The sequence below is a fragment of the Nyctibius grandis genome, chromosome 22 (genome assembly GCF_013368605.1).
Source record: "Nyctibius grandis isolate bNycGra1 chromosome 22, bNycGra1.pri, whole genome shotgun sequence".
NCBI lineage: Eukaryota > Metazoa > Chordata > Aves > Nyctibiiformes > Nyctibiidae > Nyctibius > Nyctibius grandis.
In genome coordinates, this window is record NC_090679.1 from 8,230,442 (window position 1) to 8,253,266 (window position 22,825).

The 22,825-nt window shown below is 48.3% G+C and overlaps 1 protein-coding gene across 1 annotated transcript in view; it reads right to left on the reverse strand.

Annotated features, from left to right (window-relative positions):
- NRG2 (neuregulin 2) overlaps positions 1 to 22,825 on the reverse strand; it is a 172,235-nt gene that overhangs the window by 50,894 nt on the left and 98,516 nt on the right. The window contains exons 2-3 of the mRNA XM_068417249.1: positions 13,108 to 13,279; positions 1,140 to 1,258 (exon numbers count right to left, since the gene is read on the reverse strand). Of these exons, the coding sequence (XP_068273350.1) occupies positions 1,140 to 1,258; positions 13,108 to 13,279 (291 nt within the window). The remainder of the gene's footprint in view (positions 1 to 1,139; positions 1,259 to 13,107; positions 13,280 to 22,825) is intronic.

Genomic DNA, 22,825 nt, shown 5'->3' on the forward strand with positions numbered 1-22,825 from the left:
GGCAGATGTGGCTCTGATAGCAGGCACACGCTGCCCGTGCGTGACACACATGGGGAGGGGGTTTGCTCATGCAGCTCCCAGTTAAACCAGGAACAGTCCACATTGCGATGGGACAGCCAGAGCACGAGCCAGAAAAAAAAGGAGTGGCACTGCCTCAGCTTACTCAGGACACCTTTCCCACCATGATCAGAAAGAAACAGGGGCTAACTTCATAGCAGCAGGGCTAACTTCATGCACGTGAAGCATGAAGGCATGGAGGTCTGAGCATGGATGGCCTTTCTCCAGGCTTTGCAAGCACGGGGTTTTTACAGGCAGAGTAACTGACAGGGAGGGTACATGATATTGCAGCTTCACAGAATAAAAGATTCAGGACTGGAAATACTGCTGAGGCAGAGGCTAATAGACAAAACAATGCCAGAAAGCAGGAGGAGAAAGCTACCTTCCTTCACTTTTGACCAGTGCTAATAAGAGCACAACAGAGAAGCTGGATCACACCAAGGGGCTGCAGAGCACAGAGCCCAGGGTCCTGCAGTGGCCCATTGTGAATGGCAGGAGGAAGAGCTTAGGAAACAGAGCTTGTACAGAGTCAGCCCTCCCCTAGTTGCACCCTCCCGGCTTCTGGCAACCACTGTAGGGACTTTCTGAGCTGGAGGGTGCATCCAAACCATCATGTTAAGCAATATCATTATTATGACCAAGATAATAATAAAACCAGCTAACCTCAGACTCCATCCATTGAGCTCTAAGAGATGGAGTACACATTCTAGGATGAAAACCAGAAGCAACTTCACTCATCACAAAGCTATGGTTTAATTACTTGTCTTCTGGTGAGTTTTGCTTCTGAGAAATTCTTTAAAAAAAGAAAACATCAAGCCCACTAGCTTTCTTTCCTCCTTACCCCTTCTAAAAAAAAAATACATAGACTGTAAGTTTATTTCAAATGTAAATTAACCACATTGCCAGTGACAGATAACAAAGATAAACATTTATGCTAAGCTGCATTTTTCATATCTCCCAAGATTGTTTTACTCAATATCCTGAAAGCATGAAACAAAATACAAGACAGATCATGTGCAGAACCTCCCGCTTTCTGCTTGAATGGCAGACAGCTCAAGACATTTGCTGGCTTCTTCACTTACCACTTTTCACATTCAGGCTGCCTTTTGCGGTGTCTTTCCCTAAAACGTTCTCCGCTTCGCAGCTGTACTCCCCAGCATCTTCCAGCTTCACCTTGTTGAACTGCAGTCTGGAAATCTTTCTGTTGAAAAGTACAGCAGACATTTCTTACTCGATTGCTAACCATCCTCATGAATTGATAACCATTCCTGGCCCTGGTACGTCACCCCTTCTTGAGAGGATGGGCTGCCTGACCTCACAAGCTGAACAGGCACTCAAGCCGGGTCAGGATTCGGATGATACCCTTCCCAGGAATCACAACCACTGTGATTTCCTAAATGAACGTCTCCCTCTGAACCCACTGCCATTAGCATGTTGCCACGGTTTGGTCTGACACCTTGCAAGGGGTTGAGCCCAAGAGTCCCAGCATGCCAGCACACAGACCTTCTGCACTGGAGAAAAGCCACTTTACTGTGGACAGCGGGATCTGCCTGCAAGATGGAGCTATGGAGATGTGATGCACGTTCTGCACCTTCCTCAGCAAAGCTGAGCAGCCTGGTGCTTCACAGGCTGTGTTCAGCAGTGCCACACACTCAAACGCAAACACCCACAGGGTCAGGGGGGACTCCTCCCTTTCTGGCCTGCAAATCAAAACCCTGTGCTTTGACCTAGACAGCGAGCTTGTAGCTTTCTCCAGGCCAACAAATAGGGCAAGCACTTTGTCTCCCCCCAAGTACACACACTCCGATGTACTACAAACACGTGGGGCTGAACTGCACACAATCACCTTATCAGCCAGGAGTGCCCAGAAAGAGCAGAAGATGCTGTACGTGATGATTGCCCATGTCACCTAACAACCCGTGCTGCGTGCTTCATGGGAGAGGGAGCAGCTCTGCAGCAGAGCTCTGCGGCACTACGGGGAAGACGAGCATCGTCTTTCCTACCAGCTATGACTGATGTCTCATTCTCTGACTAATAGGCAAAACCTTTTGTTGCCTTGTTTAACAGATATCTACAGGAGCCTTCAACACACACTGAATACCACTCATGGAACCACAGTGGGACTCCCACATTAGGCCCTCTGTTTTACTACCTTTCCTTCCATTTTAGCCATCTTATCAAAAACCACCCTGTGTACTCTTCTCATGAGAACATTGCTCTGCTTTCTACCCCAAGCTTTTATCTCAGGTCTGTGTCATACAGTCGCTTTATTTAGAGACTTGGAAATGCTGCCAGCCTTAGAAGGAGGTCCCAGTGGCCTGTGTCACTGAAGGCAAATAAAATTCCTCTTATGTGGAAAATAATCATTAGCTTTGGACATATTTGCAATGTGACATGTCTCATCTGAGAAGGACTTGAGCGGTGCAAATCATCGTCCATAGGAAGTCCTTCACAGAAGCATGCTGGCATCTCTTTAACACCCTGACATGCTGTTCTGCTGGGAGGCATGGTGCAAGGACACAGCATGAACATCTCACTAGTTATATTAGCAAATTAAAAGCACTCGGAGACAACTTGGTAGAGCTCCCAGGATACAGGCACTGCCCTGTTTTACAGGATGCGGTCAAGTGTTCAATTGCACGAGTTTAGGCCTCATGTGGAGCAATTTTTAAATGACTGTTGGCAATGGGCAAAGATCTCTTGAATCCCTCTAATCCTGCATCTCCCCTAACCCACTGTGCAAAGCCAGTTATTTGGGCCAACGTGTTCCAATATGGGTTGATTCAGGCTGATTCAGAGTGGTGCAAAGCTGCCTTGACTCCCAGTGCCGTACACTCCTCTGAATTTTCTCAAGTCTGTGACAGTCCTGGGCATTGTGGTCCTCGCTGCTGCGATGCCTGAGGAGTCAAGCAGCACCCAGGAGATGGCAAAGCATTCAGGGACTCCAGGGCAGGACTCCACAGACTCTCCTCTCGGTGGCAGTTGGGTTGTGCATCTTGCTGGTGAGGTACGATGGGCACCTGATGAAGGGGGTTGGCTCTGCTGGGCTGTACTGCCCCGTTCAGGACCATGTTCCCCACTCCCTCCACAGAGGCAGGTGTAGGAACACTTGGCAAAGGGGCGAGGTGGGCTCCTGGTACTACTGCATGCAACTCCAACAAGACTGCCCCCGGCACAGCCCAGCGGTTACCTTCTCTCAGTTGTCCCAACCCTCACTGACAGAACACACCATTTGTTTTATAAACCACCCCTACAACAGGCTTGTAGCTATTGCTGCAACGCAGAGCGAAAAGGCAGGCAGCACATGTTGAAAGCAGCTTGGAAGAGCGAGGCTCTAAGTTAAAGTCCTGCAGAAAACACCACCCTCGCACACCAGCATGCCGAGGCTGTCCGCCAGCGCAGAGCTGAAAGCATTAATGAACATGCTGCCTTCAGCTGCTGGAGGACAGATATTCTAATGATAATTGGCTGCATTGCAATCTCATAGGCACAGCACATTTCACCGTGTGTAGTAACTGGAAAAATCCTCTACAGCATTAGAATATCACCTGTGCACGTGATCTTTTACAGACAAAGGGTTTTAAGTCCCAAAGATACAAATTAGGACGTTATTAGTGACACAAAAGGCTAATGAAAGGGGGCACACTTGACAGATTCACCTCCAAGAACAGGATGAGAGTCATTTGGTCTTTTACCTGGAACTGGAGAGGAATGTGAGCAGAATAAAAAGCAATGTTGGCATTTATAGCATATCAGCCTCAAGGTAAAACCAAAGAGGATTATTTTGTTTTAATGCACAAGACTGTTGTACTGTCAAAAGAGCATATTTTTATTTTCCATCATAGTTTGTTGGAATTCTCCTGGATTGTAAGATCCCCTTGAAAAATCAAGAGCTATTTCTTGCTTTTCATACCCCAGACCAAAGGTGTAGCTACTCTTGGTCTCCACACCGTGCTGTATAATGTCAGGTAACAGACTTGGGGGAGAGAGATGAAGGGTACAGACAAGGATCAGTTTTAGTGTGGAGCATAGCCACAGTAAAGAGAAATTCCTTATTCCAGGAAGCACTGAAACAGCCAGAGAGAGACCTTGTTTCACAGCATTAGTCTTGTGCCTTTTAATTCACACGGGCAATGCCTGTGCACTGGAAGAACTGAACTGAAGGATGTAACCGAGACTAGACCTTGCTTAATCTCCATGTGTCAAAGATGACCAGTCTGTCTCTGTTCTATTTTACTATCTCCAAGTGCTACTGAAATACCTCAAAATTGCCCAGGAAATTGGTTTTTCAAGTTTGTGTTCTTCCTCCGCTGCCCCCGAGGGCAGGTACTTTGCTCACTTGAGGGCTGAGGCGTGTTTTTACAGAAATACCAAGCAGTAGCATACAAGGAACTATGTTGTGCACAGGAGTTTTGTACCAACTCCCCCGCTGGCCGTGTGGGCAACATGTCTCCTGGGGATGACAGCCCCTGGGAAAGCCCTACAGCGTGCGTTCACAAGGGTGCCGGGCTGCCGGACGATGCCATTCTTCTGGAGGAAGGTGCTGCCCCGGGCTGTTTGTTCAGTGAAAGGGCCAGGGTCAGTGACAGATCCCATCATTTCACTGCAGTGCAACTCTGTTGACATTTCTTTACTCCAGGGGAAAATCTGCCTCATTGTCTTTTCTGACCCTCAGCACATATGACTTAGCCACGCACTAATTATCTCCTGTAGTGCCAGTGGAGGAATAAGCCATGGGGAATATGTTGTCTGCACGCTCTGGGGGATAGGATTCACAAGGAGACCTTCAGCCTGGCCAGAATAAGATCCCCCAAAATACCTTTCCGGCCAAAAGAGCCCCCCAGAAGACAGTTTGGAGCAATGAGTGAATCACCCTCTGCAGTGCCAATCTCCAGACTACAATGGGAAACAGGGAGATCAGCCCTTGGCCGGGACCTACACAAAGATCCTGGCAAATTCTGGCTGGGAAGAGTGGCCTCATCTGCTGTAATTTACACATCTCAGAGCTAGACATCTAAATGTGAGCTTGGGCCCTGAGGCCTCCAGTATAGTCAGAGGAAAGGAAGCAGGCACTTCATCTCAGCCAAGGAGGAACTTTTCAAGACAGGAGTCATTTTCCCACCAGCACTTTGGTCACTCTTGAATCATTTTTCTCCTCTTCCCTACTCCCAAGTGGAAATGGCACCGTCTTCCCAGGTCATCTCCTTGCAAAGCCATTCATGTCAGAGTGTGTGAGCAGGAGAGCAGCTGCCAGGAGATGCCTCCGAGACACCTATGTTTCACTGAGGACTCTGTTCCCTGTGTGAGTTCAGCCGCTTCTGCATCATTCACGACAAAAATAGCTCTAGGATTACTACTGTTGTAGTATTTTATTAGTCTTCTAAAAATAGGGTAGCTAACACATAAGTAATAAAGAAGACAAGGAATTAGCTGATGAAGAGAATTTGAAGACTACACCATATGTGGCCCCTAAATTGTCAATGAAGAACACCGCACATAGTAAACACACCTGAGATCGTAGGAGAAGGAAATTCCCAAACATGACCCTTGCAAAGGACACACTGAATACACTGCTGTGGTTACCTATTAACTCCATTCCTCTCTGTTTGCACAGAGAGCTGGTGGCAGGAAGCACACCAACACTGCAGAGAGCAGAAAGGCCAGCAATTGCTGTAGCGTGTACAGCCTACGCTCCTGCCAAAGATTTAATCGGTGCCTATGAGCTGTCCTGGCACTCTGCACAGTGATGCATTTGCCCTGAGACAGCAGGTTAATGATTGGCAAGAAGATTCAGAGTATCCGATTCTTTAGCTTACAGTCCAGAAGGGTTGTCCAGCAACTGTCAAACATCAGGCTGGAGCAGGGGCTCTCAGTGCCCTGGCCTCGGGGAACGCATTCATCTTCCCCAGCACACAGTGGGATAAAAACAGGTAGAAGAGATCACTGCAATGCAAAGCAGAGCAGGGATGGCTGTGGCAAAGCCCCTCTGACCAGCAGGGCAGAAGAGGCAGCCGGGAGCATCCTCTCCCCTGCACAGCCAGATGGAAACCACCCCGATCTCTCCCCTGCCCTTCAGTTACAGAGCAGCACAACAGAGCTGGGCAAGCCTGCTGTGCCTTGCAGTGCTTGAGAAAAACAAGTGGCCCTACGCTGGCTGCTGTGCACTCTAGGGCATGGTCTGGCTAGCTCAGGATTAGCTACAGAAACAGGAATTCTGGGGAAAAAAAAAATGCCCTCAAGCAAAGCAAAGAAATAAGATGGGTAAGGACAGGAAGGTTTGGACTTCTCAGCTCGGCCATCACCCCTGCTGCAGTGGGCGAAGCCCTCCTTCCTCCTCCCCTCACACCATCATCTGCCCCTCTCAGTGTTTGACCTGCTGAGACTGAGGGAGAAGAAGGCGTGGGGGACAGCTAATGTTTTTCCAGGTGCCCAGAACAGGACCAACCATCCCCTGACCCCCTCTGCCTGCTCTCTCCTACCCCTGTCCCCCGACATTAAAGTGCTGTTCTAACCTGAAAAGCAGATTTGCCCCTTCTCTGCTCAGCAGTGCTGTTGTCTCTCTGTGCCCAGGCTTGAGACAGGCTGATTTTAAAGGGAAGATTCAACCAGTCCTCACTCTGCAGAGCTGACACTGACACTGACACTGGTCTCAGAGTGAGACCTGGAGTCCCTTCTAGATCACGCAGCGTCAACAAAAGGGGAAAAGATCAATAAGTACACTCCAAAGAGCAGGGTCACTTGTGCAACCCCCCATCTATCCTCAAATTCAGCCTGGGGCCGCATCGCTGAATTGCCACGGATGTTCCCGCAATGGGAAGAGGTGTAGGGGCAGCGTAGTGCAATCACACAGCAGTCCCCGGAGTGGACTTTGTGCCCGCTCTGTTGAGAGGCAAACCCCCGTGTGCTGCTGCTCTTTGTGCCAGGCAAGGCTGTGACAGCTGCCAGGGAGTGAAATCAAATACGTAAAAGGTGAGTTTTGGGGTTAAGGCTGATGCACAGACCTGATGTCAGTGCAGGGTCCCTTGTATTACTTGTCCTGGAATTTAAGGTAATTGATCCATCCCACAAATGTTTCCTCCAATCCCAATGCCAGGATTTGAATTGCTTGGAGAAAATGTAGATCCTGGAGCAGTACTCTGAGGCCAGCTCGGAGCAGGTTCTCTCCCTGCTTACTGTGATATCTCACAGGAGCACGCTATCAGCCTCCTAAGAGCCAGGGACCTCCCAGCACCAAATGTGGAACAGATACCTCCCTGTCCCAAAGAACGTATGACCTCAATACAGAGACAAGCCACCCCTGGCTGGTGTGCAGTGAGGACAGTGTGCAGAGCTCCCACTGCCTCAGCAACCAAACCATTAGCTCATTCTCTAGTGAGGAGGGGAAGAGAGGGTCAGTGCTGCTGAGGAGAGGGCACAGAGGTCCTAGTCTGGAAGTGTATCACATTAGATGGAGGCTGATATGCTGGGCAAATCGGAGGCGGGACCAAAACTTCAGAGATTGCCAGAAGGCGGGGGGACAAAGGCCTGAGAGGGCCTTTAAAGCAACGCCAATTAAAGAATCAGGGGAAGCAGCTCTCTGTCAGAGAGCCCTGTGCAGAGCACGGGAATGGAGATGAGCAGAGCCAGGCTGCAAATACTCAGATCAGGAAAAAGCATTTGTGGGAACAGAGGTCATGGGAAAGGGATGTCACCTTCAGATGGACAGAGAACTACCCCTCTAAAACCTCTGTGAGACATCTCACCATGGTGGTACACAGAGTTGTGCAAGAGATTCAGTTACAGTTTTGGGGGTCCTTCCTAAGTCATTTTTCTGCAACTGGTATGTGTCATAGATCTTCACCAGTGCCTGATCCATGAGGTATAAGGGGGACCTGGCAAATTCTTGCCTGTAGGTATATAATGTGCTGTCCCAGACAAACTGCCTGCAGTCTCAGCCCTCACCCCAGCCCTTCTCCCCCACTGCAAAGCATTTTAACTTAAACTGGATGAATGGGATTTCAGCTCGTGTCTCAATGTGTGCTTCAACATAGTCTGTGACATTTTGCAACCGCAGTGGACTAAGGTCTGTAGGGAGAGTTGGTTTGTTTTTTTTTTTTTAAGCAGCCAATATCACCAGAAAAAAACACACAAAATTTCAGGCACATAAAGCACCTTCCACCTCTAAGTTTGCACACACCATCAGTTGAAGCAGCCCAGCATCTGACCATAACTTGTTAGCCACGATAACTCAGTCAAGTTTGATTAAATGCCCACTCCCTGAATCTCTTAGGAGCCCCAACTTGCAAAGTTTGTGGATTGTTCTAGCTCAAGACCCAACTGCTTCTCCTTTCAGTTCTCAAATTCCCTGATTCAGTCCCAGGTGCATTGGCCAAGATGATGTCCATCATCTCCTTTAAAACAACAAACAGACAAACAAAGGAGATGCTCTCCTTCACACCCCCCTCCAATAAAGTGCCTTCAGCAGCTAAAACCAAATCTCAAATATTGGATACTTATAATGACATCGTGAAAGTTAGCAAGGCAGAAGCTCCCCTGGTGATTATAACAACACCGGTGCTTGGGAAGAGTCTTAGCTTCAAGGCATCTGGAATTGCTCTTGCAAGATCCATTGTCAAATGAGCTTTTTCCTTTGTTTAAAAATGTCAGCCTGAAGACCCCTGCCAGAGTGGTGGTATAGCCTGCTTGGGTTCACTCTGGCTCCCACAAGGCTTCTACAGTTCTCTTTGCCCCTCCTTGTCTCCAGGCTTAATTAGGAAATCATTTATCTTTATTGGCACCCTCTTTCCCCTGCTGCTTTGGCATTATTATTTATTTTTTGCCTTCATTCCAGAGCAGTGAGCTGTACAGGGAAGACCACAGCCCCATTCATTGTGGGTGGGGAATAATCTACCGTGGGGAGCTCTGCAAGGAAGACCCCAGCAATGAATCTGCCCCAACTAGCACTGCCTGAGGGACTACTGTACAGAAACAGGAGAGGAGGGTATCCCTTGGCTCCACTTACAGGCTAACAATAGGGATTCCTGGTGATACTGAAAGTAGGACACTACTCCCAAGGGATGTCATATGGTCAGCCTGTCCCAAACTGAACCGCCAACCCTCTCCAATCTAATGATACGCCTACTTCATCACCCCAGCAATCTCCCTTGGTAAAAGAGCACACAAAAAGAAGAGGCTGTAAGGACAGCCACAGCCAGGAGACTACCAGGCCTTCTGGCTCCAGCTGAAGATCTACGTGTCTCAGGGATGAGCCCTGAGCACAGCCTGAAGTGGGGTAGGTTCTCTACACCTCCACGAACAGAAACTCCCTTGGTTTTCTCCACAATTGGCATTTGACCATTTGCCAGGACAGTTAGAGAGTCAAAACCCAACCTTAACTTCTTGGGAGCCAGCAGCCTCAATCAGATCTTAGACACAGTCAGCAGAAAACAGTATGGCTTTGGCAGCTCAGAGGGAGAGCCGCTCACTGTGCTGTACTTGCACTACTGCATGCAGTTCTTTCTGGGTAATTTCTCTAGGTTCCCCATCAACTGCGTTTTATTTAAACTGAGCCAGAGATAAAATTCCAGCCAATAATTTCTTCCACCTTAAAGAGAAGTTTCCTCTTTGTGCAAGCCAGGCTTGCCCTAGCCTGTTACTAATTACAGATGGAACACACAGTTCAGAAAGGAGGAATCAGAATTGTTCCCCTCCCTCCAGCAAATACCCATTGCAAAAAAACCCAGCTCCTTTGCCTGATGGCACCAGAAGTTTTGCCGGTAAGTTTAAAAAACAAGAGGGAAGATGATTGATGGAAAAGCGGAACAGCTGACATGCAGTTAACTGCTCCTTTCTTCCTTACAACATATATTTCCCTTATTTTCAAAGATACCTCCTACTCTAGGAAGGCCAGGGGGATCAGATGAAAACTTGATCACAAAAAAAAAAAAGGGCTTCAGTCACGCTTTCTAGTTAGAGATCTCAAGGGTGTTTAAACACACGGAGAGGAAAGCCAGGCACAGAGCGATAGAGGAATGATGCACAGAGGGCAACCATGTTCTTCTTGTCTCCCATCCTAATCCTCTGCATGTTGTCTAAGGACCGCAGAGTTGCAGACAAAGAGCCCAACGCAGAGCTGTGCCAAGCTCTGCTGGGGACTCACAGGGCCAGGGATACTATGGACAACACCTCCACATCCTGGCAGGGCTCATTTTGCCTGGCTCCAGCAGACAAGTCTATCAGGTCATTGGATCAAACTTAAAGAAATGATCCTGTGCACCTGGCCAGGTGCTGCATAGTCCGTGAAGCTTTTTGCCTCATGTACTTCCTCTATGAAAGTCCCTCCCCAGTGCTCTATTTCTAGCCCTCTGGAAACCCCACTCTACTCTGAACTGAAAGGAAGAGCAGAGGACTATTTGGAGACTGGGGTTATCTCTAAGTGGAGCCAGATGTATAAACCCCATCATTCTTGAATTAATCATGATAGAGTAAGACTTCCTTTCTAAGCTTTTAGGATTCTTATCCTTCCCTGGAGTCCCCTCCTAACATGCTGGAAGTAATGATGCACACCCATATCCCATGTCCAGTTTTGGGTCCCTCTACTAAACTCAGCCCCACTAGCTACTTAATGGAGATGGGCAAAGTCATGAGGGCTCCCTTGATCCTCAGCCTGCATTCACAAAGCAATTTTTAATGTTTATTGCATGCAGTGAAGCCCAGAAGGAGGCAGGTCCAATGCCAGTGTGCATTCTGCCCTGTTTTCAAGAACCAAGACATAGCAAACCCACTGGAGAGCAGAGCCTGAAAGCTGAGGATGCCAGACCGGGTGTGCCAGACCTGCTTGGAGAGGTGTTCCTGCACTGCTGACTGCTCAACAAGGGGCAGATGGTCAGCAAGGGGTTATCGTCTCAGAGCTGTCCCAGCTCGACAGCTGCTTGAGTCTAGTCTCTGTAGCCAGGCCCTGGCCCCAGACAGGCAACCTCTCCACTTCATGGCATGTTTTAATGGCAGCAGGGAGCAGAAGCAGGGATGGGAAGCAATTCTGGGGGCAGATCAGTGGGAGATGCTTTGGGCTCACACCTTTGCTGCTGAGGGAGCCTCAGACACTGGAGGAGGCAGGTGCTCAGCTTTCTTTAAAATGTTTATTTGTGGGCTTATTTCACCAGCAGGAAGCACTTCTAGCACGCACACGTCTTTGGCCTGCCACTGGCAGGCTGTGAGCCAATGTGTTGCCAGGGAAACTGGTAAATGCAAAATTATGACTTGACAGCAGTGTCCTGAGGAAAGAGGACCAACCTTCTTCCATATGTTTATGTCCCTGACCCAGGGAGTACGTGCCCCCACTGCACCGCCGTGGGTGGGATGCCATCCTGTCACAGCTTTGTGCTGGACACGGGGTGCCAGGAGGCAAGGAAGGACTATGATCTCCGGGAGCACAGCAGAAAAATGCTGAGAGAGGCACTTCTCACCATCGCCAGGATCCCTCCCCAGAGACTTTTGCTGGGTGTTTGGTCTGGGGCTGATTGATTGCTCTCTAGCTCTGAGGAAAACAGCTCCCCAACATCCCTGCGAGACCCCAGTGCCAGCGAGCTCAGGGTCCCACAAGCCGCCTGCCCGCAGGGATGCAGTGTCCACATGGGGTGGACCGGCTGGGTTCCCACGCCAGGCTGCAGCAGGGGATGCAGGCGTTCCTCCAGGGCATCCCAGCTCCGGCACCCATCGGTAAACAACTGAGGCCGTGAGGCTGACAAGGGCCACACAAATACTGAGGGCAACGGAGGAAAGAGGCAGGCACAGTTCTGCCCTGCCTCTGCTGCCTGCAAGCCCAGACAGCCTTTCCTGAGCAGACGGCAGCCACTAGATACGAGCCAGTTATCCTGGATCCGCTGGTGTTTCTAGCCTCAGACTTCCACTGACCACCCCTCTGCCTCATCCCAAAACAGCCACAAATCCTTCAGTTATTATGAAGGAGGTCAACCATTTTGAGTTTGACTTTGAAACCAAAACTAACAGGACTGACATTAAATTAGAGCAATTGACAATGACCCATTCGAGCACTAACTGATTTTTCTAACTGATTTTTTAGTGGCTTCTAATTTTAAAAATTAATACTCTAGCAAGTCCATAATGAGAAGAGGTGAGCTATTTTTCACACACTTAGACATAACATATGTTAGCAAAGAATTAGTTTCAAGTTTTCCAAGGGGTCGGGCAGTTGCAAGCTGATTTTGTTGCTGGCTAGGTTAGGATATATGAATGTAAGCATAGTCGTGATTATGGAATAATTTTAAGATACATCATATGTAAATACTTGGCCTTGAAAAATATCCACGTGGATCCATTTAAATGAATTCCCAGTGAGAACCCCTTAGCTTAGTCACTGGGTTCTATTTCTCCAGGTGTTTTTGCACTGCCTGAACGAGGGGGTCCCTAGGATTACACTCGCTGACAGCAGCTGCCCGAGAGGTTTGCTGCGTGGGGAGTTTGGGGCAGCCACAATGGAGCTTGCCCTGGGTGCAGCGACGCAAGGTCTTGTGTGAGACAAGGTGTCAGTGGGTGACTGCGGGCCCTAATCAGACAATATTGTGATGTGCTCTTGCACCCTTAGATGCTTTTGAGTCCACCTAAATTCAGGAGAGAACAGAGCGATTCCTCCCACATTTACACAGGCCTGCTGCTGTCTGGTGGGGGGACCGCTGAGTTTGGATAGCTTCTGCGTTCAACCCCTAATCACAAAATAGGATTCACCCCCAGTAACCCGAGCTGCCTACAACCAGTCTACAGCTAGCAGGGAAAGGGACTCAGCTATCCAATGATGCCGTTACCCAAGGAGAGCCCCATCTGCAAACCCTGCATCCATCCCGTGCACCCCTTGCTCCTCTGTCTCCACTACTCTCTGAGGAAACGGGGAATCTTGCTCACTCTCCCAGGCATGGTAAATGGGCTGTGCATGGTCCTGTGACTCTGGGGAAGCATCTCAGTATCGCTCAGCAGTGACCTGAAGAGCACACCACCGCTTCTAGCCAGGCGGTCCCACGGACCCAGACACTTAGGGCAGCCCCATAGCATACTTACTTCCCATTCCCATACTTGATCCGGATGTCTTTGCTCTTCTTCAGCTCTTTGCCATCTTTAAACCATTTGTAGGATGGCTGAGGGTTTCCAGCAGTCGCCTCACATTTCAGTGAAATCTTCTCACCGACGTGAACGTTGGGGCTTTTCAGTTTCTTCAGTTTGGGAGGGACAGCTACAAGAAGAGAAACCAGACAATGTGAAACCTGCCCCTTTCAGAGGCTGCGCACAGGCGATGTGAGCCCACCGAGCCCCCTCCCCTGGGAAAAGCGCTTGCTGTCCTTGCTGCCGTGTGATGGCTGGAGAGGGGCCGCACGCCAGCTCGGCTCCCCAGGTGTTACGAGCACACAGGCAGGGAAGGAGCACGGAGTCAGAAATATCCATGCAGGGAACAGAGGGAGCCCCCGGGTCTGGGTCGCTATTTTCTCAGCTCCACGTGGCCAGACTCGCCTGCTCCACAGCTGCCCTTACTCACGCAGGTAGGACCCGCATGTCTCCTGCTAGCACAGGGCTTTGCTCTGCTCTCTGGGCTCTCCCACCAGGCCAAAGCCAGGGACGCAGGAGCTCAAGCTCTTCGGAGACTATTTTTCCCTGCATCCTGCCATCGCTGCCAATGATTACCAACACCTACATGACCTCTGCTGCTGCCGACAGGTATACTGCCAGTCCCACAGCCCCACCAACCACAACCAAAGCGTTCTGCTGCAGAAGGAGCAGAGGCAGGTCTTGAGGAGCGGTCCCCCATCCCCAGCAGCATGTGCTACGGGTGCTCCGTGCCTGCTCCTAAGACGGATGGTCATTCAGCACGACAGCATCAGCAGCAACAGCCACTGACAGGGGCTGCAATGAAAACCAGCACTTATAAAGGATAAGAAGGGGAGGGACAGGTATTCTTCAGGTTGCAGTTAGAAAAGTGAAAGAATAAAGCTATTTAAAATGGTCTTAGGACCTGCAATGTCAGGCTGGCCAGCAGCCTTTCCAGTCTGAAGCCTGGCTCTGCATGTGAGTTTTCCTGGGTGTTTCAGAGAGATGATTTTACCGTGCACCTGGAACATCAGGCAGAGAGGGAGACACTTCTTATCAGTCTCTGCCAGGCTTTATACTAAACCTGACAAGAAAGGATTAGCAGGCTTGCAATTTTTCTTTCAACTGACAGCTCTGCACTCTTCTGGCTCCCTTTTTCATTCTCAGCATTAACCTTAAAAAAGAAAATAGCAAGTTGCTGCTTTTGCCCTAAGAATATTGATAACAATCATTTCCACCTGTCTAAGATGTGTTACAGATAAAGTACTTCCTCTTTCTAACACGCACAAGCCATCTTTTAATTGCCTAGTGCATTCTGATCTTACGATATGGAAGAGCAATCAAAGGAGGAGGAACTGGATGGGTTTCATTAGAGCAATCACTATTTTATAGACCTTTGTATGTCTCCACTCATTCTTCATGCCAAGCTAAGTTATCATAGGTTGGTTTTATTTCAAGACTGTTTTCACTGAAAGGGATCTTGTACAAAATAAAAAACACAGCAATCATCAGGCGTATGCTCCCGTGGCAGGAAGCTCTGAGGACTCTCATATTCCTTTGTTTTATGTGCAAGAGCATGAGAAACTAAATTGTTCTTCATCAAAAAGATAGATAAAAACATAGACAGAAATGGAACAGTTCACGGCAACACGAGTTGGCTGGACAAAGCTCACAGTGACTGAAAGGCAAACCCAGAGACGTCTGCAACTGTGAAAGGAGAGGTGTGTGGTACGGGTGGGTAACACAGCAGGTCTGGTCCCAAGCACGCCAGACCTTCTGCTGACTCTGAGCTGCGCAGCTACACTGGTGCCAAGGCACAGAAGCAAACTTCAGATCCAGGAGTGCAAAGGAAGCACGTTTAGCACACCAAGCAAAAAATAATAAACCCCACTGATAAATAATAAACCCATTCTTCCTGACTGTTATTTTTGCACACCCAAGCCTGCTGCAGGCTCCCCAGAAACCTGTGCCACAGGCAACAGGATGGGGAGGGCTGCACTTGTGCTCATGGGGCAGGGACAGCACAAAAGACGCCTTGGACAGCTGCAGGCTGCACACTGACGACTTGCACAGCTTCCCAGGTCTCTGTGCTTTGGCACACCCAGAGAGACTTCCGAAGAAAACCAGCCTCAGCTTTCCCCAAATTTCAGGAGTTCTGTGAAAAACCAAAGTGTCCTGGGTTTTGTGAAGCCAATATCCCCGATCCTTGCCTGGAAATAGGTTGCCCAGAAGAACGGGAAGGCAATGAATGGAGAAGAGAGCTTGTCTCTTCTCAGAATACTGTGCACGGAGAGCCGGGAAGGTAAACAGGACCTTGCTTTTACAGGGGTCATTTTGGGGAATAGAGAAATAGACTCTGTCAAATATTTATTCTGTCTGAATGTGTGTGTTGGTTGGCTTCTATTGTACACCGAGGTCACCCTGTACCATGCCAACAGTATACATCTGCCTTAAACACCAGGAAGGTCCTGACCTTGGCATTGGTACATCTGCTTCATATTATTTCCAGGCTTGCAGTCTGCAGAATTATGAAGCAGGCAGCATGGCCTGGGAGAAGGAGATATCAGCCCTGCCCCGCTCCCCAGAAAATGCTGCAAGAGCAGAGCAAAGCCCAGAAACCTGGAGATCACTGAAGGAGAGGGCCAAGGACAAGCAAGAAGCCTTCCAAGATCTCTGTTCCCCAGTTCCTCACCACCAATGTGAATCACATCTCACCCAAACCTATGCACCTCTTGCACCTTGTGCTCTTGGCCATCAGTGATAAATTACATGACATCCCGGAACAGGCAGGTCCAAAGAGAGATACGCCAAGTGTGGCAGAGATGGAGCTGGCACTCACACAGGGCAGGGGCTCTGCCTGCATCGCACCCCTCCAGCAGAGCCCTGCCCAGAAAAAGCGAGGACAATGTTTCCTCCGCAGCTTGCACCTCTTCAGCTGTCTTACCACAGGAGGGAAAGAGACTGTGTGTTCAGCTTGCAAGCCACACTTCATGGGCTGTAATTCCCCAGTTGAATCAGACAGGGCAGTGAAAGGGGAATCCAGTCCAGAAATATTTCAGACTGTGTCTGGGAAAAGAACAAAGAAACAGAGCGGTGCTCCCCGACACCCAGCACATCTGTGTGCCTTACTGCTGCACAACCAGTGTGGCTTGTGCTTGGGCAGCAGCATGGGAAGGGCAGGCAGAGCCCCAGGCCTGGGGACGCAGCACCCAGAGCCACGCACAGGCTGCTCCGGTCGAAAGCAAAGACCAGTCTTGGTCTCCTGGAAGGGCTGCTCTAGGCTGGGCTGCTCTAGGATGGAAAGTCTCTTTTCATAATTCCTGCATCTTTTAGAAAAACACAGAAATCCTCATTTAGAGCCATTAACTGCCGATGAGTCTGTTTAATGCCAGCCAAAGACCTTCCACTGTTTTTTTATTCATATTGTTTAAACTGCAGCCCTTATTCCTAGCCTGAATCTCTCTAACTTTGGCTTCCAGCCAAGAGATCTCTCTGCCTTTCTCTGGTAAATTTGAATCACATCTAGCAAACAGAAACCTCTTCCCTTTTTAGGTACTTGTAAACTATGAGTGAATCACCTTTCAACCTTCTCCAGCAGTAAACTAACGTCGTTTGAGAGACCAAAGCAGTGCACAGTGCTAATACTGGAGTATGTCAAAGACAAAAGTTTTACATTTTAGTTCATTTTCAGCTTCGACATCGACCCATTTCCTATCTCAGCCCTGTCCGAATCACAGAGCTGCAGCTCAGAAAGTCATGAGCTTGGTTCAAACAGACACAAGGATTTTAAAAGTGTCGCCTTTCTTTGGTGCTCTGAACATTTCGGGTCATTTTAATCTCCTCCCTGTTTGGTACTTTTTCAAACACGTTGGGAAAACAAAGTCACTAGCTTCATACATATCAAGATCATAGAATCATAGAATCATTTTGGTTGGAAAGGATCTTTAAGATCATCAAGTCCAACTGTTAACTCAGTACTGCCAAGCCCACCACTAAACCATGTCCCTCAGCACCACATCTACACGGCTTTTAAATCCCTCCAGGGATGGTGACTTAACCATTGATAACATACTACCCCTGGCAAACAGTCTCAGATGTATACCAAGCAGGGTCCAGGTCCAATTTCCCCACATTTCCACCAGCTTCTGGCTTCCCAGCCTCCTCCGCACAGGTTACTGCTGCTCAGATGTGGCCAGCACAGCTTTCATCAGAGCCAAAACACTGAACCAGGGCCACCCAAGTCACCCCATCATCCTGGTGCAGGCTGAGCTGAAGCTGCCGTTTCAGCTCCTCATCATCTGAATCTCATGGCTCTGGTCTGCCAGCTCGTGGTCTCCTCCACAGCTAGTTTAGCAACACACACCACTCAGCCACCACTCATGAAAATGGGAGGAGGTTTTTGGCTGTGCTTGTCAGACTGAGGCTTCAGGCAATAATTTAGGATCCGTATCTCTGGTCATCTTGCAATCCTGTCAACCCCTCCTCTACCCGAATTCGAGTCTCCTCTCCATGTGGGTGAAGAACCGCCAGCCTCACAAAGCCTGAGATGTTGGATAGAAGAGGCAGCTGCACTCCAAGCAGTTTTTCTAACGGACAACCACGTCAAGGGTACGCCGTGCTGCAGAAAGGAAGGTTTAATCCTGGTAGCACTGAGACCAACAATAAATACAGATTTTCTACAGGTTTTTGCTCACTCCAAGGTCAGATGAAACCCAAGCAATTATTAGATCCCAGCCTACACTAATTGTGTAAGCCATAAGAATTAACCCTAAAATATGCTGGGGCTGGGATCAACAAATGCACACAATTTCCTAACCTGTTTCAAGAGTTATGTTTCACTAAGAGGCCTTTGCCGGAGAAGTTTGCCCTCTGACAGCAGTGCTGGCATCTACTGCCAAATTACCACCTTCTCATGGAGAGGAGAGGGTTACAAAAGTCTAAAAAATTGAGCTCTAAATTATGCCATATGAGTTGCTTGAACATCCACCATAAACGGATTTTTATGTACACACTGCTTTAATTAATTCACTTCTGATTACATCTGATATTACACTGAAGTACCTTGATGATAACGACACCTCTTTTACTTCTGGTATCTGGAGTATGCCTGAAAGCACCTTAGAGCCTCAACTCAAAACATCATTAATCATAAACGGGCAGAGTGCCCAAACGGAGTCCAACAATGGAGCAGTAACAAAACCACATCCCACCCACAAAGCATCATACATAAACAACTCCTCGGCAGCAGAAAGCAGGAGTAAGTCGTCCTGGGAAAGGTGCTCAGTGAACTCTTTAACAGCCAGCAACACTGGCCACAAACACTGCTTCGAGAGCTGTGTCTTGCTCGCTGTGGGAGATCTTCCAGGGCGGACAATCCACAGACACATCTGGGATCTCCGGCCAACAGACATCATGAGTAGATGTGACTTATCTTCCTGGCCTCCTCCAGAGGATGCAGTGCCAGCCACTGGAGGCTCCCCCACACTGCCTGGCACATGGCGGATGGCAAAATGTCTAGGTAGGTGGATCTGGAGAACTGGGAGGACAGGATGCTTCTGTGTCTCTCTGAGCAGCTGAGGAAGAAGGCAACTTAGCTTGAATTCCCATGGCTGCGGAAAAGGGAGGCTGAAAAAATGCTTTCTCACAGGAATGGGGGGAGAGGTGAGGAGAATTAGGACCTACAAACTCACAGGTGATGCCTTGACATGCCCACATCACAGCAATGGCTTTCGGCACACTCCCCCCCACCCAACTGTAATCCTCAGGTCAGGACACCCCTCCTCTTCCAGATGGGGAGGGAAGCTGCACAGGTGATCTCTTGGAAACGGGCTGTGTTTCTCAGACTGCCCAAGCCACTGGCCCCAGGATAGCCCTTCCACAGAGGAGCCAGGGCTTCCAGCCTCTGGGCTACCATGCTGGGGTGGAGAAGCTGCAGGTCTGGAAGTGTCGCCAAGGGTCTGTGCTCCCAGTTCTCAACAGGGAAATATGGACACCCAAAGGATGCTACAGGCACAGTCCTTGAGGCTTCCAGGCTCCCTGCCATTGAAGTACAAGATCCAGAGGCATAACACCCGCCCAAGCCATGTCTCAAAGGCTGCTATTCCCTAAGCTCCTTCTGGAGAGTCCCCACCAGTTTGCTGTTCAAAGTCTCACCCGCAGGAGTACAGGCCTTCCCCTTTACGTAGGGCACCTCAGATGGGAGAGTTTCAACATTCTCCCAGATGGAAAATTCCAGAATTCATCTTTCCATGGGAAATGTTTTGCAGCCTCGACTTGCTCCAAATTCAAACACAACCTTTTACAAAGACGGCAGCTCCTTACTAAACAGAATTTTCCCCATTTCTGTCATCTCTGCTACAAGGTGAGGACACATGTTGCTGGCACAGGGCTCACCATGCAGGTCTGGAGACCAGACGTGTCTTTGGTGTGTCAGCATGCTCTGGCCTGGGCTAATGCCTCTTATGTCTTAGCTAATGCAGCCCTACTGCTTCTGGTATCTCTGCTGCCTCTACTGTTTTTATCAGAGGCGATGCTCCTTTGGCCTGTGTTTGCTTTGGCCTTTATTTGACAAGGAGACAAAACTGAATTGCAGCAGCAGCTCCTGCCCGCCTTGACTCCTTGACCGTTTCAATACTTGCTGCAAATGCCGACTTGTCAAGGAGGGACCTGCTCCGAAGCAAGCTGCCTCCAGCCAGAAGGAATGGTAACACAGGGTCCACTTGAAAAAAAGCCTTGCTTAACACTTTACACACTCTAAGGCCTCCTCTTTTCTGTGTTTTTATAGGGAGGGTAAAAACGCAGTCACTCCTGTGCACCTAGGCAGGCTGTGGCGTCTGCAGCTGGGATTTTGAACAGAGATCAACTCTTTGGTGGCAGGGTCACAAGAACTCCTCTGAAGAGTCTGTGACCCTCCAATGCCCCTGAAGGTAACAAGTCTGTATTTAAGTAAAGTTGTACCTGAAACATGGGAGGGAGCGAAAGACCCCGGCTTTATTCAATGAATGGACACAACCTCCACAAACCACACACAGTCATAGAATCGTTTTGGTTAGAAAGGACCTTTAATATTACCGAGTTCAACTGTTAACCCAACACTGCCAAGTCCACCACAAGACCATGTCCCTAAAAATCCAGAGCCCATGGGAGAGAACCTTGATGTCAAACCAACATATCACCCTATCCCAGCCTCTGTCGCGACCCACCGTTGGGCAACTACAGGCTCCAAATTGAGAATATAAAATATAATATAGTATCTGTATTATGCTTTATGCTTTAGGCAACTTATATTTCCAGTTTATGCAAAAAGGATGATCACACTTTCTCACAGCTGTTAACGTGACTGTCTTTGCACACTGCAGCAGCTCACTAAGATCTCTGCGTCCTGGGCAGGGGTACATGGCAGGTAAACCACAACGTCAAATTTAAATTTCCAAGGGGCAGCATTCTCCTGTAGCCACTATTAGGCCTTTTAATTAACACATAGCCATGTTTCTCTTACTAGATCTGTGATGGTAGGGACTCCACTGTGGGAGCCAGCACTAGACGACGTGGCTCACTTTGGGCATTCTCACTTCACCTCCACTGTCAATGGGCTCATCTGTGCAGTAATTGCAAAGACATAGGCTTCAGCAAGGGTTAATAACCCAAAGCTCTCCAAGGACACGGGAGATGTATTCAGTGCCTAGTGTGCACTATGATGCTGCGCCCTTCTCGCAGAGGTATGCCAGCAGGAGTCAGACGCATATCTTTGTGTTCCTGGGAGGGGTCCCACTTTGACAGCTGGAGACACTAGGTATGACAATGCAGGAGCCGTTCCTCCAGGTCCTAGAGGGTCTGCTGAGGACATCCACCCAGCTGACTCACAGAGAACAGACAGTGATGTGGAGAGGACCCAGATGACTGGGAATGTGAAGATGCCGAAAAGACTGAGATCAGCAGACCTGGGGCTGGAACGAAGCTTGGAAATCTTGCTGGAGCCAGAACAACTGCATTATTCCTCCCTACAAGTCCTATATCATCTCTACTTTACAAGTTCTTTTCCCTTAACTAGGTTCCTGTAGTCCTCTATCTCAAGGAGGAGAAATGACTACAATGCTAATCCACAGAACAATATATATTTAAAACTGTGAGTTACAATAATCAGTATTGCCATGACTATTCCCATCGGCAAAGAAAATTGACTGGAAAGTCACCAGCAGGTTTGCTGATTTAGGTTTGCTCTCTATAGGATCCCTCTGGCAGCTCAAACCACAGGAAAAGGTGCCACAAAGCCAGCAAGTTCACTCTTCTCTTCAAATACTTGCTCCACTTACATAAAGGAGCAACTGCTAAATTCCTACTCCTCTGTTTTTCTCTTTGCCACACTTAATATTTAGTTATTCTTCTTTCAAGTGAAAGTTTTGAAATTGGTGTATGATTTGGTCCAGAGCCCTAGGCTGAAATCTCAGTTCCACTGAAATCAATGAGCATTTGGCCACTGGGCAAGGATGTCTTCCTAATACCCAGGCTTTTCACCCAAATTGTTAAGACAGCCAGAGTATGCTTTCATCACAGACTGGGCAGAAATGCTGGAGGTGCTCATGCACATGACCACTCAAACGCTCACCTGAATAGCACAACAGCTACAAGTAATTCACATACATATATCCAATATTAAAATCCAGGGCTGAAGTGCTTGGATTTGCCAAACCTAGTACTCTATGAACACTAGCTGGTTTGCAAACAATGTAATTGGAGTAGAATTGCTATTGTGTTTGTTTGTTTTGAATATTTTTGGCCAGGAAGTTGTCCTGGAGGTATAGTTGAGCATAAGTGGTCTGGTGGAAAAATGTCATTCATTCTGTTCCTATTAAAACCAAAAACAATAGCCACACAAAGACAGCGGCGACAATTTCTGCTCTTCATGCCTCTAACAATGTGTTTTCAACCCTAAAGGCAACATCTTGTTTGTACCCAATTGATTCTGGGATCATATTTTATATAATCAAATATATCTTTAAACAAAGATATATTTTATGAACGTCTCAATTTCCAGATGACCTTGGAAACAGCAATTCATAAAATATAGCTTTATCTCTATCTTCACAATCAGCTAGAAAAATGGCCCACCCATACTCTGTGGACTGCCAGTCAAGTTCCAGCCAACAAACAAATTATCCAGAGCATCCAAAATTTTAAAATACATTAATTCCTTGTTTTAGCCACTGAACACTAAGCACAAATTACTTGCCAGTACCCTGGTAAAGACTTGGGTGTCATCCATCATCTTTCAATCATCAAAGGAAAGTGTAGCCCCCACCCCAGGAGACAAAACAATCTAAGTTAGCAAAAAAACTTCTTTAACTAAATGTTTATTATGAAATCTGCACCTGAAACCATATATAGACCCCTTACAGTCATGGCAAAGCTAAAGGCTATGTTTCAGGTTACAGGGAAGGATTTGCTGATGTAAAATGGCCATTAGTGGAATATCATCGGTTCTAGAAAGGGATGGAAAAAAACTATTTGGTGTTTTACAGCTCTATCGGCCACAGAAGTGTTCCTTAAAAACACAGGGAAAGTAAGCTCAGTTAAAGGGGAGCTGAAATTCTTTTAACAGAGACTGCCTGCACTGCCTGGGCTCTCCCAACGACAAGAGGACAGAAGACACACCAGCATGGACTGGTGGGAGTATTGCAGGTAAACTTGCAAAAATAAG